This window comes from Mugil cephalus, chromosome 7, assembly GCF_022458985.1.
Source record: "Mugil cephalus isolate CIBA_MC_2020 chromosome 7, CIBA_Mcephalus_1.1, whole genome shotgun sequence".
Lineage (NCBI taxonomy): Eukaryota > Metazoa > Chordata > Actinopteri > Mugiliformes > Mugilidae > Mugil > Mugil cephalus.
In genome coordinates, this window is record NC_061776.1 from 9,860,134 (window position 1) to 9,876,215 (window position 16,082).

At 41.7% G+C, this 16,082-nt stretch overlaps 1 protein-coding gene across 1 annotated transcript; it reads left to right on the plus strand.

The window, feature by feature from the left end:
- The first annotated feature begins 1,658 nt into the window (after positions 1–1,658).
- LOC125010197 (activin receptor type-2B-like) lies at positions 1,659–15,023 on the plus strand. The gene is made up of 11 exons (XM_047588586.1): positions 1,659–2,128; positions 4,106–4,313; positions 6,281–6,396; positions 6,934–7,085; positions 7,237–7,380; positions 7,598–7,741; positions 8,551–8,699; positions 8,853–8,967; positions 10,678–10,816; positions 11,015–11,145; positions 11,644–15,023. Exons 1-11 carry the CDS (start codon positions 2,077–2,079, stop codon positions 11,836–11,838), a joined length of 1,545 nt encoding a protein of 514 aa, XP_047444542.1. The 5' UTR covers positions 1,659–2,076; the 3' UTR covers positions 11,839–15,023.
- Positions 15,024–16,082: the final 1,059 nt, after the last annotated feature.

Consider the following 16,082-nt stretch of genomic DNA (forward strand, 5'->3'; position numbering starts at 1 on the left):
GGCTGAGTGTCGCTAACACGACATTAGCCCGGACGTCAAAGTGGGGAGACCAGAAAGAGGAGCCTGTGCGCGAGGCTTGCTGGCATTTTAACAATGTCATTGTTACTTTCATGTGATGATGATGATGGGACTTATTATCTTGCACAAAGGAGTTTAGTGTTTCTTAGGAAGCAGACTACAAATATACATACATTTAGACTCGTGCATGAGAGGTAGCGCGGCCTGTCCTGAGTAATCAAGGCCAGATCAAGAAAAACAAAACCAATATAAAAATATCATGAGGTTGGAGAAAGGGAACGCCACTGGAAATGTGTTTCTGTTGGATTTTTTCCCCCCACGCACGTTATTTTCAATGCCCAATTCGGAAATGTCTCAGAGATTTTTCGCACAGGTGTACGTCTCTCTTCCCTCATTTCAAGCCATCTCTTCACTGTCATCACTCATTTATTGGCATATTAACAATGTCATTGTTACTAGTCTGTGATGATTAGACTTAGTTCAGTGTGCCTTAAATGCGAGGAAGCAAACTCCGTGCCTTGACATTTAATTATAATAGGTGACTATTCTGTCACAAATACACCCTGATTACTTGCTCCAGTGGAGGTAATCATTTCTACTTAAGTGAAAGAGAAGTATACCCAATTAGACAGAAGGAAAGAACTTGAACTCTGCAGAGGAAAATTCTTCTAGAAGTGATTGTCTGCTGTCTGGGAGACCTCATGAGTGGGCAGCACAACCGATCATCCGACACAAGACAGACACTATTTTCACACCACCAGTAAAATTCTCTCCAGTCTATTAAAGATGAGTCGCACTGGGTTATTTTGACACACACACTTCCTGTTTTGTGGTGAGAATGAACCGCTTACTGGTGCCTTAAGAGCTATGCTTTCTGCCTCCTATGTGAAATGTGATTTACATGTAACACTGTGTATTGGTGAAACGAGTAATTAGAAGAAATGCATTTTAAATAGCTTTTATACTATCATGTTACTCCAAATTAGGTCAGCTATTTTTAGTACTACCACTTATGCATAAAAGATCATTCAGATAGAAAAGAAACTCACTGGGGGGCTGCAGGAGATATGATGAAAAAGATGTAAAATATTTATATATTAATTTTTTAACTTATACAAGGTTCTTGTTTGCACTACATTGATAGAATTAAAAAAAGATTCAATAAATTTAAAAGAATGGTTTTATTTAACTAGTCGTACGTTTTAGCTGTTGTTTCGCTTGTTAAAATACATTTTCTGTATACGTATTACGAGTATTTTAATAAATTAAAGTAACACATCACGCGTCGTAACTGTTTAATTAAATAACCACCGATTGAAAATTGTCATTTATATTCCGGGGATAAATGATAACAACGAAGAAAGTAGAGCAGGCGATAAAATACCAACCCCGACCACAGAAAGTGTAAGTGGTATATGGCTCGAAACGGGGAAAAATGCCGCCGCGGAAAACACACATCTTTTCCCCCAGCACTTATATTTCTTTACGTGTGCGTGTAAAAACGTGACAATTTCCACCGCGAGGCTGGAATATAGTAATTTCAGGCGTGTATCCGCGGTGTCGTGTTAAGGTCACTCGCTGGCTGCCTGAATTCCCCTCTTTGTGTTTACACATCCGGGTTTCCCTGTTTGCAGCCCATTCCCCATTTAGAAGCCATTTTGGACACAGATCAGTAACATGCATGTAAACCCCTACCGACCTCCCGACGCAGCGGTGCTACTATTCAAGTGAATAACCTCAAAAAGAGCGCTGAGCCGTCGTCTCGGATGGTTAAACGGCTCCCCGTTCGGTTTTTTATCCACTTCCGACGCGAAATGCTGCACCTATTAATGGACTAAGAGCCCGGCAGTCAATTAATCGCTCCTATCTTTTCTTGCAACATTGTTGCAGCGTCGCGGCTATTGACACGCGTTGTGGTGGTGGTGGTGGTGGTTAGGCTGCTGGAGGGACCGGAGGCCTGTGGTCGTTTTGATCCTGGACTGATGTTTTGGACAACCTGAGTTTTAATGTTCGCGACGGAAACCGGGGGAAATCTCTGTCCTGTATTTAAAACGGAACATGTCTTTTTCATGGCTGACTTGTTCACTTCTTCTGGGAACTTTATGCGCAGGTAAGCTGCTTTTTTTTATTTATTGTTGTTGTTGTTGTTGTCGGCTCCGGATTCGCAACAGTTTTTGTCGGGTCGGTTCGTCGCGAGGCAGAGACATTTTGAGCGTAATTGTCCGCGCGAGCGAGTTCACGTTTCCTAGTTTAAACTTTGTTGGCTTCAATCGTGGAGCTCGCGATTTTATTCTCGCAAGCGTTAGCCCCTCTGTTTCGAGACGGCATTTACCCCCTTCTCTCCCCTCCTCTCTCCTGGGAAACATTTTTTAAACCCCGGCTGCGCCTTTCGATGTGAATATTTGTTGTGTTTTGTGCGTTTTAAATCAGACAAATACGCGTCCAATTTTAAAACTGTTGCGTCCCCCTTCGCCTTTTTTTCCCCCCGACCGTGGCAGGAATAGAAGGCAGCAGCTGCATCAACATCCTGAAACCTTATAGGCTACATCTCGGGTCTGCGCTCTTGTTTGTGGTTACAGCCCGAACAAGAACCTTTGAAAACACGCTTCCTCCGCGAGGATTTTCATAAATCAATGAAAGAGACGCGACAGCTCTTGTCTGAACTCGACTCTTTATCGTGAATTGGGGTTACTATCACATCACACACACACATACTCGGTACCACGTGAAATTTAAGCATGAGGCTTGTTTTTCTTTTGTTTGGCGTGTTTTTATTTTTGCAGAAGAAGAAGAAATATCATTTCTCTTTATATGTTAAGACGCTGTACCCCTTACAATACAACCTGTGCTATTATTGAATACACGTAAATAATAAAAAAAAAAACAATAACTCGAGCCTTTCCTCGAACTGTGATGAAATTTTCATTAGGGCACAGCTGTCTCTTGTGGACTCAAGTAGCTGTGTGGTCAATGTCGTTATGGTTTGTGGAGCAGGGCTCTGAGTGTACAGTAAAGCAGCTTCTCCAGAATTCATGTTGTTGTGGTGTAAAGGCTCAGTAAGTGACAGGGGGAACAGAAGGGGGGGTTGGGGAATGATCTTGTAGTAAAAGTCCTCCCGGATCATGTGACCACAGATATCAGAAATGCCATCTAAACTCAATGGAGCATTGAGCATCACTGCTGTTTGTGTTGTGTGTGTGCGAGCGTTTTTTTTTCTCCTTCTTTATCTATACTACCTTTCTTCCTTCTTCTTGCTTTTATAATGAGCATGATGTTTTGGTCACTGCATGCATCCTTGTGTGCTATAATGAAGCCCATTGTATGCGGCCGGACAGCTAAATGTGTGTGTGTGTGTGTGTGTGTGTAATGGGTTGGTGGGGTAACACTTGGGGGATGGGCAGCCTCCTATAGGCAGGGATTTAAAGAGACAGGCACTATTTTTTTCCCCCTCCACGAACAAAGATTGTCCAAGACATACTGTAAAAGACGAGCCCAGTGTCTTATCTGCTTTAATGTTCATCACAGTTATGTCTTCTGCGTGCTGCACCGTTAAATTCAGTGTGAGGAATAAGGGGGGGGGGGGAGACCTTTCTTATAAAGAACTAAGCATGCCGAGATTGGCAGCTATTGTTACACTTCATTTAAGTATTTCCCATTAAAAAAGAAGGTCTTATCTTTTTCCCCCAGATGTGTCTCTAGAAGAGTCGTTAGAGATGTCATGCCGGAGTGTACGTGATGCGTTTCTATACCTCAGCGGGGCATGTCAATGTTTTGTACCTAATTAAATTCTGTAATTTCCCCTCTTCTTCTTCTTCTTTTTTTTTACTTTTTTACTCCCTGAAAAGATCTTATAGTTAATAGGATTATGCTGAAGTAGCGTTCAGCAACAATTTCTTTGCTCAGAGGAACTCCCCTTTTACTACAGAGAGCTCCCAAAGTTGGCCACGAGCCAGAGAGATGATAGAGGCTCCGCTCAGAGACGTTTCTTCGTGGCACCGAGCGGATCCTGCGCCATATGCCCGCGCTTCCGCTGTTGAGTTTCTATTCATTACGATGCGAGCTGACTGAGGCCTTCTGTCCATCCCAGGGTACAGTCTTGGCGAAGCGGAGACCCGGGAGTGCGTGTACTACAATGATAACTGGCGTACGGAGAGGACCAACCAGAGCGGCTTCGAGCGCTGCGAGGGGGAGAAGGACAAGCGACTGCACTGTTATGCCTCCTGGCTCAACTCCTCAGGGACCATCAAGCTGGTGAAGAAAGGCTGCTGGCTGGACGACTTCAACTGCTATGACAGGTTGGGTCACTGAGCGAGGTCGCCGCCGCTGCCGCCGCCGTGCATTTCTTTTTCTAATTTATGTGTACAGTATGTGGCTGACACCCACAGCGAGCGGCGGTGGGAACAACAGAAATGCCCGCCTCGCATGTTTTGTCTTTCCCTCGATCTCGTCTCGTATTTCCAAGGACAGAATTCACGCGTTACGATTTTCTGGTTGCAGCTCCTCAAATTTTAAAATCGGCAGCTTTCCCTAACGTCATCAGTTTTTCTTGTCAAAACAACCACTTTAAATATGTCATCTCATACTCTTGGGCCATTTTCAAGGGTAAATAATTGACCAAAAGATTAATCAATATGGAAAAATCATTACTTGCAAGCCATGAACGTTTGCAAAAAGATGAGAAGCAAAACAAAGAAATGTTTGGTATAATAGCACGATAGGATCCACGCATGTCACGTAAGCTTGCGAGCGACCGTGCATCTGTTGAGACTGTACACAGGTGATGTTGCGTTAACTTATTCAGATCGTTTTTGACAAAAAGTAAGAGGCAAACGATTTCATAACGTGAGAGTAACGCAAAATATATATTCCAACAGATTTTTAGCATGTTATTTCCATTGTATTAGAGGTTTGTGCTGGGGTGGGAATTGGGGGGGTGCTCTGCAACCGGCCCTGCTCCATTTATTCTTTCTGCAAATAGCCTGATAGCCTGCATCAACAGTGCAGAGTACAGCTCAGTGTCCACAGCCTGATGATGGCAGATAGATACGGTGGCACCAGGCCACTCAGGATTTTGTCAGTCAGGAGGAGATTTTCAAACTTTGTTAGCACTCAGGGTAGAGTTGGTGCAGAACTGTCACATTTTGTAGTGGTTAATATTCCAGCTGCAGCTTTTTTTGAACAAGTTGGAGACCTCTGATGGTTCAAAAAGGCAGGCTGGGCTAAAAAGAAACTCAAAATTGCTCAGAGAGGACGAAAATGTGACTGCGTGAAAGTAATTTTTTTTTTTAAACTAAAGATAGCCGAGCAGCTGTTGTATGACGGCTGTGTGTGAAATGTGACAATTATCAACTTCTGATAAACCTAATTCAGGTTTTCATATACTTAAGCCACAATAGTCGATTTGGATTCAAATGTGGAGACAGATTGCTCGGAAATGACTTTAACCCTGAGCTGTAGACTGTAATTACAACCTTGGGAGAGAATATAACGGGACCCTGAAAAGTAATTTTGTTGCTGGTCAATTTAATCAGGGTTAAAAGCTCTGAAAAATGACTGTAGCAAATTAAGAGCAGCGGAGCAGGTGGGAAATTTCAATTTTCCTTTAATAGACAATTTCAAAACAGGGGTTTTTAGACCAAACCGTTCTGGGAAGTCTCCACTGGAGAGCTCCTCCAGGAACTACAAGAGGGTATTTTTTCAGTTTACATTCACACCACGCTGAAGTGACATACTGGGTACTAGTACAAAGACCTGTAAGATGTGATACAACCAGAACGTCCATGTGGGTCCATGTTAAGCCACTTTTCTTTGTGTGTAAAATGTTGAGTTGTTCACGCGGCTAAAGCTTTGTGCACATCTAATATCACTCACGGAGTATAAATGAAATGAATAAACCGTAATTGCTCTCAGTTAGGGGGTCTTTATTTATAAAGTGCTCTTAATGAAAACACAACCAATGGTAATTTCAAAGACACAATTATGAAAATGATGTAGTTCTGCTAACAGATCTCCCCCCCAACTACTGCATGCTTCACCATTTTAATAAGAGCAATAAGATGAAATAATAAAAAAAAAGGGACTCAAGTAAAATGCAGGCACCAGTGGCACACACCGTGCAGTTTAGACAATACATTGGATCGATATTTTTTTTTTTCTTCAGGGGTTTCACACACAGCAAATGTAGTGTTACCCTGGTTGTATTGAATAAAAGTTTCTCCTCTTATGTGGAACAATAATCCAGTGGCGTCACCTGTCGTTTTAGGCAAGAGTGTGTCTCCATGGAGGAAAACCCTCAGGTCTTCTTCTGCTGCTGCGAGGGCAACTACTGCAATGAGCGGTTCACCCACCTTCCTGACATGATCGGCAGTGGCAACCGAGGTGAGCGACTAATTCATCCTACGTATAGCACAAGTAGAATATAGACCTTTCGCGTCCCTCGGCCTCGTAGGTTGGAGTGGAGTCGATCTGTGATGTGCAGGCAGGCAGAAATATCAGTCTGACTTATTACGTTCACACTTTCAAGGCTTTTGTATTAAATCTTGAACAAATATATAAATATTCAAGGAGGAGATGTTGAAATTCTGTGGATTTTGGACCTAGCTGTTTGCTGAATGGAAAAGCTCATTGATGTTATTTGACTCGTGCGCGACGTTGCACCATTCAGCGCTTCTATCATCCAACAGCGATCCTCAGCTGACAGAAATCGAGTGTTTTTAACAGCCCGTTTGCTGCATTTCTTCACTGTGTAATCACTCACTCGTCAGGTGAGGATCAAGGTAGGGCGACCGAGATAAAATGTCACCCGGCTCTCCTTAAATCAGGTCTCGCCAGCCTGCGAGCGACGCCTGCGACGCTGCTAACAACCCACACGTCATAAAGCTGACACATTATAATTATTGTGTTTCCCCTTGACAGTGAAAATACGGCCTCCACCCCGAGTGCCGTCTCTGCTCAATGTGCTGGTGTACTCCCTGCTGCCGCTCTGCGTGCTGTCCCTGGCCCTCGTCCTGGCCTTGTGGATGTACCGCCACCGCAAACCTCCCTACGGCCACGTAGATCTGAGCGAGGTGAGGGGAGTTAAACTCGGCCCCGGCTCTCATTTAAAGTGGTAGCCCGAGGCGTGTGAGGCAATCGGAAGTATAGCCTGATTGTCTGTTTTAGTGTTTGGTCTTGGGATTTAGGAGCAGAGTGAGATTTGTTTTTCTCTTTGTTATTCAGGATCCTGGACCAGCTCCTCCCTCCCCCTTGGTTGGTCTGAAACCACTGCAGCTGCTGGAAATCAAAGCTAGGGGGCGCTTCGGTTGTGTTTGGAAGGCCCAGTTAATGAGCGAATACGTTGCCGTAAAGATCTTCCCCATTCAGGTATGTCAGCAAAATCAATTCAAGCCGTTTATCAACGCCGTCACCTTTAATATAGACCAAACGCCACACTGCGTGTCAAATATTGTATCCTTTAATCCTCGAGTAAACCTAGAAGCTTGGTAATAAACACGTGCTGGTGGATCTGAAGATATTTCTGCACTATTCGTGTGGCACGATCCCATTATGTTGTGGCTTAACCGTCTGTTTTTGTTTACAGGACAAGCAGTCATGGCAAAATGAGCGGGACATATTCATGACCCCAGGGATGAGACACGAAAACCTCTTGCGTTACATCGCTGCGGAGAAGCATGGAAGCAACCTGGAAGCAGAGCTGTGGCTTATCACAGAGTTTCACGAGAGGGTGAGAACACGTCTGCGTACTCACACTCACACACACACACACCGATTCATACATACATACATACCACCCCATATCAAATTCATGCTGCTGTATAGGGCTTATATGTTGGAACAGAACTGCTGGATAATTTCCCATATTGCCTGAGCCCGTTTTATTTACCACCGAAATACAGCAGAGTGGCTTTTATTAAAAAGAGGATTTATTATCAACTGCTATATGTCTGGTCTCTATCTGAAAGCGATAGATAAAATGCTGCTTACACCATTGTGTTTTTTGTAATGTAAAAATAAATCAGTTTGCGTTTAATGTTGGATTCTAAAAGGTGGTATTGTGCGCTCGCATCGTATATTGCTGCTCTGATAAAACGCCTTTAGGATACTAGGACGTCCCGTTCATTAATCACGGGATTAAACAATGATTGCCAAAGCCACAAATGTGACACTGATGACTTATCCGTGTCGCACCTTTTATTCTCGGCGGCGATACAAATGGGTTTAGTTGCAGTTATTGTCTCGGTGCCATTCCCGTGTGCATCATCTCTTTTTGGCTAAACAGCGATTTTTGTATTTTCTTTTTAGTTTTATGAATCAAAAAAAGTGGTAATTCTTTTCTAATTCCGTAATATTTGGCTGGCAAATTATGGGAGTTAAGTCTATCACCGATCCTTTGATGATCCATCAGCCGTTCTTCTGCCAGGTTATGCTTGGCTCTCAGTGTGACTGCTGACTAACAGCAGAGCTTCTGAGATTGAAAAGGCGGTTCTTGTGCAGCTGTTAATCCTTGTCCTTTAATCTTCTGCGTGTGAGCAGGGCTCCTTGACAGACCACCTGAAGGGTAACACTGTGACCTGGACTGAGCTGTGTCACATAGCAGAAACCATGTCCCGCGGCTTGGCCTACCTTCACGAGGATATTCCCATCTACAAAGGAGAGGGGCCCAAACCAACAATTGCACACAGGTAAGAAAAATCTCATCTTCAGACTCATAAAAACCCCAGAGAGTCATTTCAGTACCGTGCTTCATTTAATAATTTTACCCCGAAAGTCTAATTTGTGTGACTTCTGTGACTAAACATCTCTATAATTAAGGCGTTGTGAAATTAATTCCCTAGGGACTTCAAGAGCAAGAATGTGATGCTACGAGATGATTTAACCGCAGTCATTGGAGACTTTGGGCTCGCCGTGCGATTCGAACCGGGAAAACCCCCTGGTGATACTCATGGCCAGGTATGAAGTAACTTAATATTCAGTTTTCAAGCCAGCAAGTTCGTAAGTGTTTTACACAGGCTTTGTACCTTGGAAATAGGAAGAAAAATGCATCAAGATGCCGCCTCTTTAATGTATTGAATACAACTGGAGATTCAAAGTGTGGAGAATTGGCACAGAATCTACAAAACCCACATTTTAACCACCTGACATGAGGCCTAGCTAAAAATATCAATATCGGTTTATGTGCATACCTCATTTAGAGTATTTTCCATTGCTTTACCTTCAGACAGCCTTTCCTGACATAACTGAAGTCTTTATAGTGCTCTCTTCAAAGCCTCCAGACTTCACAGACATAAACAGCAATTTTACCTTGCAGACACGGAGTTGTTGGTGTATCTCTTCTGCAGTTGGTGGATTTGTATGTGCAATTGTGTGCATGTTGCTAATTTCAGACCCCGGTGTTAAAACAAGAGAGACATGTCACAGCAGTAACCACAGTCAAATGTGTCACAAAGCGGTAGTGGTAGCCGTCCATTGTCCCTTGTGTGGATAATACAGCCCCACTTTAAAGAGCGGAACTGCCCCTTTTAGAATGTATTATGGTTATTTCTTGTGGTCAAACATTGAGCGAAGTAATTAATGGTTAATAAGGATAATTATTTTAAATTCAGGCCCAAAGGCAATGTTGAAAAAAAGCTGGGGCGGTGTGGTGTGGAGTGGTGAGGTGTGGGGCGGTGTGGAGCTAGGCCTTCAATCGAAATGCAGCTTTAGACATGTAGCACAGACCTATACCAGACTAGGCACCCCCCACCCCAAAGCAATGATACTTTGGGAACAGCTAAAAAAAAAAACATGAGGGACAGGACAAGGTGTTGACCTGGCCTCCAAATTTGCTAGATCCTAAAGTATCTGTGGGATGATCCACAACCCATAGCATCCAAAGACCCCTACAAACATCATTCTGTTACCAGACACCACAGGACTCCCTCAAAGACCATGTCCATTCTCTAATGAGTCACAATGGAGACCTACACAATATTAGGAAGTTGTCATAATGTTATCGCTGATCGGTGTATTTTACCATTAGCATTGGTACATAAACTATAGAGTCATTGGCACAAAGTGCACTAATCTTGCTTTATTGTGGATAATATTTTGAGTCTATGAAGATGATGCTTAACCTCCTGAGACACGATTTTTTTGTTTGGTATGCATTTTAATCCGTCCAAGGTATTTGGCATCAGCAGGACTTAAGACATATAAAAACTACGTGTGACCAAATATTTAACTGTTTATTTTAATACCTGAACATAGCTGAGCAATGACAAAATTGTGAACAATGAAGTCCCAACGCCTCAAACGAGTTCTTGCTAATTAGCGAGGTGATGAGGTTTTGTTCCTTGTCCACTTTTGTCCCGTAATAGTCTGTGAAATGAATCCCAGCACTATCATATTTTTACTGACCCTTTGCTGCCACTAGATGGCAGACTAAAGTGTCCACTGATGAGGACAGTGGGTTTAAATGAAGCAGAATAAGCTGCAATAAAACCTAAAACCGAACGTCCCCATATGAGGACGCAGGGGTTTCAGGAGGTTAATGTGCTGTGGTTTACACATTATTTGTAAAACACACGTGTTTACCTGTAGGGCTTTGAAGGTATCTGCTCATTTTAAGAACAGATAGGTCTTGCATTCACTCATGTAAACTTGAATCCGTTGTGCCTCCAGGTTGGTACGAGGCGTTACATGGCTCCAGAGGTGCTGGAGGGAGCCATCAACTTTCAGCGAGACTCCTTCCTGAGGATAGACATGTATGCTATGGGCTTGGTGCTGTGGGAGCTGGTGTCTCGCTGCTCGGAGGCGGACGGTGAGTCAAACGGTGCAGGAATGCTGCTTCACGCACAGGTGAAAGGTCACCAGGCTTCAGGCTGGCCCGATAAACAAAAGGATTAGTTTTGTCGTCAAAGCGGTCTGGTTAAGGGCAAACGTGAGATGCGGATTAAGTTACTAATTTAAGAGAGCTTTATGGTCGTATGCTGTTTATTTGACATGATTTCCTCTCCAGTTACAGTCGGCGAGTACATGCTGCCGTTTGAGGAGGAAATAGGCCAGCATCCCTCTCTGGAGGATCTGCAGGATGTGGTCGTGCACAAGAAGATGCGTCCAGTCATCAAGGACTTCTGGCTCAAACATCCGGTGAGTAATGGTAGAAGAATAGCTACTGCATTTTCAACCAGCATGTCACGCATCCTTTATTATCAAGGAATGCAGTTCAATCGTTAGAGGTCATGATTCTCAGAATCTCCTTTTTATTGGTTCTGGAGCTTTGATAGATGGATTACTTTATTCATCCCCGAAGGGAAAATAGTTATATATAATGTAATGAAATTTGTTGGTAATGTCTAGTACACTGGCTAACTTTCGCTTGTTATTTAGGTAGTTTAATGAAGTCTTAATCATGCATTCGCCCCCTGGTGGTTGGCTGACTACTGGTTTAGAAACTGCTTGATTAGATATGCAGCAGAACCCACATTTTAAATGTAAATATCAACGACGATCAGATTAATTTGATCGTGGCAACCAAAATCGCGATTAAAATTCGATTAATCGTGCAGCCCTACCTCTGATATTTCAAAGTATTTGAATTCTGACATAAAAACCACTACGATTCTAATTTTCTGATTCGGGCCGCAGGGTCTGAGCCAGATGTGCGAGACCATCGAGGAATGCTGGGACCACGACGCAGAGGCGCGACTGTCGGCCGGCTGCGTCGAGGAGCGCATCAGCCAGATCTCCAGGACGATAAGCAGCACTACCTCAGACAGCCCCGTCTCCATTGTGACGTCTCTCATCAACGAGGACCTACCTCCCAAAGAGTCCAGCACCTGAACGGGTGACACCATCCTCCACCCGAGCTCCTGACTTTTCATGTTTTTTTTTTCAAACCCAAACTCAGTGGATCTCCGTGAATATTTGAAAACATAAAAAAAACAACAAAAAAAAAAACAACTAGCAACTTAAACGCAGCTGCTATTTTATCCCAATACTGGTATTTTCCCCCCTGTTTTAATGTTTTTCTGTGTTCAAAGTCAGATCTTACTAACACATCCATCTGCTGTAGTTGAAGTAGTAATAAGCTATGCGATGGGCACATCTGATAACACCCATGTGTCAAATCTTATATGTCGTCATTACCTCATGTATTTCTTTGTTGTTAGTCTATTTTTATTACCTCATGAGTTGTTTGTCCGTTATATTTTTTTTTCCTGTCGTGGTCATGATCGTCTGCGGCCAAATGAAAACGAACCTTTTGCTCCAAACCTCAGACGACGTGCTGCACACCTCGGAGGAACCATTTTGAGACTGTTAGACGAAATATATTCATCTTCCTCAGGGGTCGAAAGCTTCTCGATTTTTAAACTGGGAGCGCGCTCCCTCGTTTTTAAACCTGTGAATTCCTCAGAACGAGAAAAGAAAAGAGATCATTAAAAAAAGAAAAGTAAAAAAAAAAAAATGTTTGGAGCACAGCTGTTTTACAGCGACGGAGGAAGCTGCGTTGGTGGGAGCTGAGCAGTTGTATTGGACATTTTGGACTTTCTGAAGATTTGGGACAAGCGTCTTGTCCTCGGGGAACTACCTCTCAGGTATCCAGTCGGCTTCTGTGGAACATTTTCTCTAAGTTGAGAGCCAAGCTATCCAGCTAGCTATCATGGACGTATTCCTGGATTTTTTTTTTCTTTCTTTTTTTTTTTAAAAAAAGTAGTTGAAATTCAGAGTTACTCCTTTGCCAGTGCCAGAGGCATTGACGGATGCTGTCTGGAGTTGCAATGTTATACATTCTTAATTTTAACTGTGCGTGTGTGAGAGATATAGAGAGAGAGAGAGAGAATGCTAAGGCTAAATGATGTGAGATTGACGGAGCGTTTTTAAAGCAAGAATCGTGGACAGGTAATTGGGCGGTCTATCCTTGCGAGGGCCATACTTGAGTAAGCGACATGTCTGTTTTTTTCTTTCTTTTTTTGGTGTTTTTTTTTTTTTTTTTTTTTTTTTTTAAATTTCGTGGGTGTTTGCTCATTAGACTCAGTCGGACACCAGTCCCCAGATACCTCAGTCACTGTATGTCATGCAAGGAGAGCTCAAATGGTTGCCTTTGTCTCAAATGCAATGCCATAGTTGTACCATAACATGAATACCATACATTGAATGTCCGTTATGCTGCTGTGACTATTCCAGGATACTCAAGGATTTGAAGATGTACATGTATTCTTTGTTAATATAACACTAACATGTGATAACTATCCATGATATTATGTGAGGCTAATATTCTGTTTTTTTTTCTTTTTTGTTTTTGATTTGATTTGATTTTTTTTTTTTTTTTGACCGGGTAAGCCCTCAGCTGCTTACTCCTCCAGACTGACCTCAGATATTCAGACAAGTACCTCAGGCTTTTTTCTACATGTATATCAAGTTGTGTTATGTATTTTATTGTGTTTTAGTAGTGTCGAGATATTTTATCGCCGGTCGGGCCTCTCGTCTGTGGAGATTTTTTTAAAAACGGAGCCTGACAAGTTTTCACAGTGTTAACGCTCTACAAACCTAAAAGAAGACAGACGGACTCTTGTAAATATTCGCGTGTACACACAGTTGCCGAACACTGATCTTTTTTTTTTCTTTCTTTCTTATTTTTAAATACAAAAATCAGGGCATTGCTGTTCTCATTTCCCAGAAAGGGATTTCTCAGTTCCACCTCCTAGCCCTGCGATTGTCTCTTTTTAATTTTTAAAGAATGGTGGTTGTGTTACTGATTTCAGTGAATAATGGTATCAGTTCCTCTGGATCAGAAGCTGTGTGGGTAGCACTTGCATTAGGAAGCTTAGCGTGTGTGTATCTCATCAAGAACAAACAAACATGAAAAAAAAAAAATAATAATAATTATGGTTCGGTGCTGGCGGCTTCTGTGATCGGCCACTTGTTTGAACAGTATTGCCTCAATATTAACCTGCTGATGTGACGTTCAAACTTGTTTTTAGTGATAGTTTAGCCACGTGGGACAACACACAGGCTCATCTGTTGTGCTTTGATTAGTGCTGTGGAAAGATGGTGATTTTTTTTTTTTTTTTTTTAACAGTGGTCTGTAACGCTTGCTGATGTGCAGTTTTGGTAATGGACATTTGAGAAAAAAAAAATCTAATCAATACACAACAAAGTATGTGGAAATCATCGACGTGTTTGTAACCACATGACTGACGGATGATGCAGCACCATTAGGATTCATGTAAACCGTGGCATGTGCATGGTCCAAGGGTCCAGCAATATTTATTATACAGCAATAGTCATTTGAATATCATAGTTTCGAGTCATTACAGCTGTGACTTGGCAGTTTTTCTTCTGCGGGTCAATAAAAGTACACCTCATCACATCTGGATCAATGTTCTGATGGTGATATGGAAGAAAAAAAAAAAAAGATAAGTACTGTGGGTTGAATTTTTTGTGAACGGATCGTGGCCCAGGTGCTTTACACAAATTGTGCCAGAATAATAATAATAAAAAAAAAAAAATTGCAACAGTCACGAAGAGAAAAAAATAAATAAAATCTGCCGTGAAGGGTTGTTACCTCCAAATGCTGTCTTACACCCAGCTCTTCTGAACAGAAAAACCAGTTACCTCATGCAGTACCTCGTTAGTAACACTAACATGGAGTCGGTCTCATCTTCAACAAAAAAAAAAGAAAAAGAAAAAAAAATTTACCAATTATTGTGTATATATTTACATGACAAATGTAAAGGGTTTCTTCCTTTTCATGTGTGGATCCTGTGAAAGCAAAGTCCTTTTACAGTCAACATATTGTTCATTACTCGTAGTATGAATGGATGTTTGACTGAACCTGTGTGACCTTCCCTGTTTATGTGAACCGTGTGCGTGTGCGTGTGTGGTGTGCATTGGTTGGTTTCACTAAAACCGTACGAATGGTAACTTTATCTGTGAGTTGAAATGCTTAGAAATATAAACTAGATGAGAATACATCCATCTTTTTGTATATGAAAATAAAGACAAATCCTGATTAACCATGTAAATGGTATTCTTTGCATCTCTTTAACTGCGTTAGTATGTGGTCTATACACAGCATGAAATCTAGATGCTTGCATGCACATTGCCAGGTCTGTCACAAGGTCCAGGCGGCATATGCACACTAGATGGCAGCAGTGCAGCCAATGTTTTGGTTAGACTGTATTATTTAATTGGACTCTAGAACAATTGCTTTTGTAAGGAAGTTTGAGATGTGAGCATATATCTATTTTCTATAGGGGAAACTCAAAAATGAAACAGTAGCACATTAAATAACCAGTTAAATAACCTATTCATTGCAAAATAAGATAAAATTGGAATAATGTGCAGTAAAAAAAAATAATGAAATACATGTTTATATGTGCTAGAATACAGCTTGTATAACACATAAGCAATATTTGTATATGTGTCCATACAAATATGTGCAATATCCAATCATTTTCCCTGCCTAGATATGGAAAAAGCACCTAAATATAATATAATATAATATAATATAATATAATATAATATAATATAATATAATATAATATAATTAATATAATATCATATATTATTTGTTTTTCCTGGTGCACAGTTTCATTTATAAAATGTATTATTTATAGAACAGGAATGGTGCAGTTGATCTGTGTCATGCATATAGTGACGTCAGAATAATGATTATTAATAATCTCCTATTTATTTCGTCAACTAAACTTGATTAACACAACAATAACAGAAGAAAAATATCCAAAGGGCGAGCCAGTGTGCGTATGATATGTAAGTACTGAAGGCTTTCTGTAAGGTACATGCTTTCCTATTAATATACGGGGAGTCTTTAGCATACCATTTAGTGCTATTTGTTTGTGTCAAAGAAATACGAATAAGTATATAAAAAAAAATGTCATGTGTTTTGCATTTCCGGCCATACTGTACACATTACGTCATTAATGTATGAGGCATGACTCCAAAACCCATGTCCGAACCTTGCAGCTGGTGCATTTGGAGGTCATCGGTACAATTCAGCTTCAGATGATATGACTTTCAGAGTGTGAGCGTTGGTCTCATAAACATTACGTGTCAAAAACACA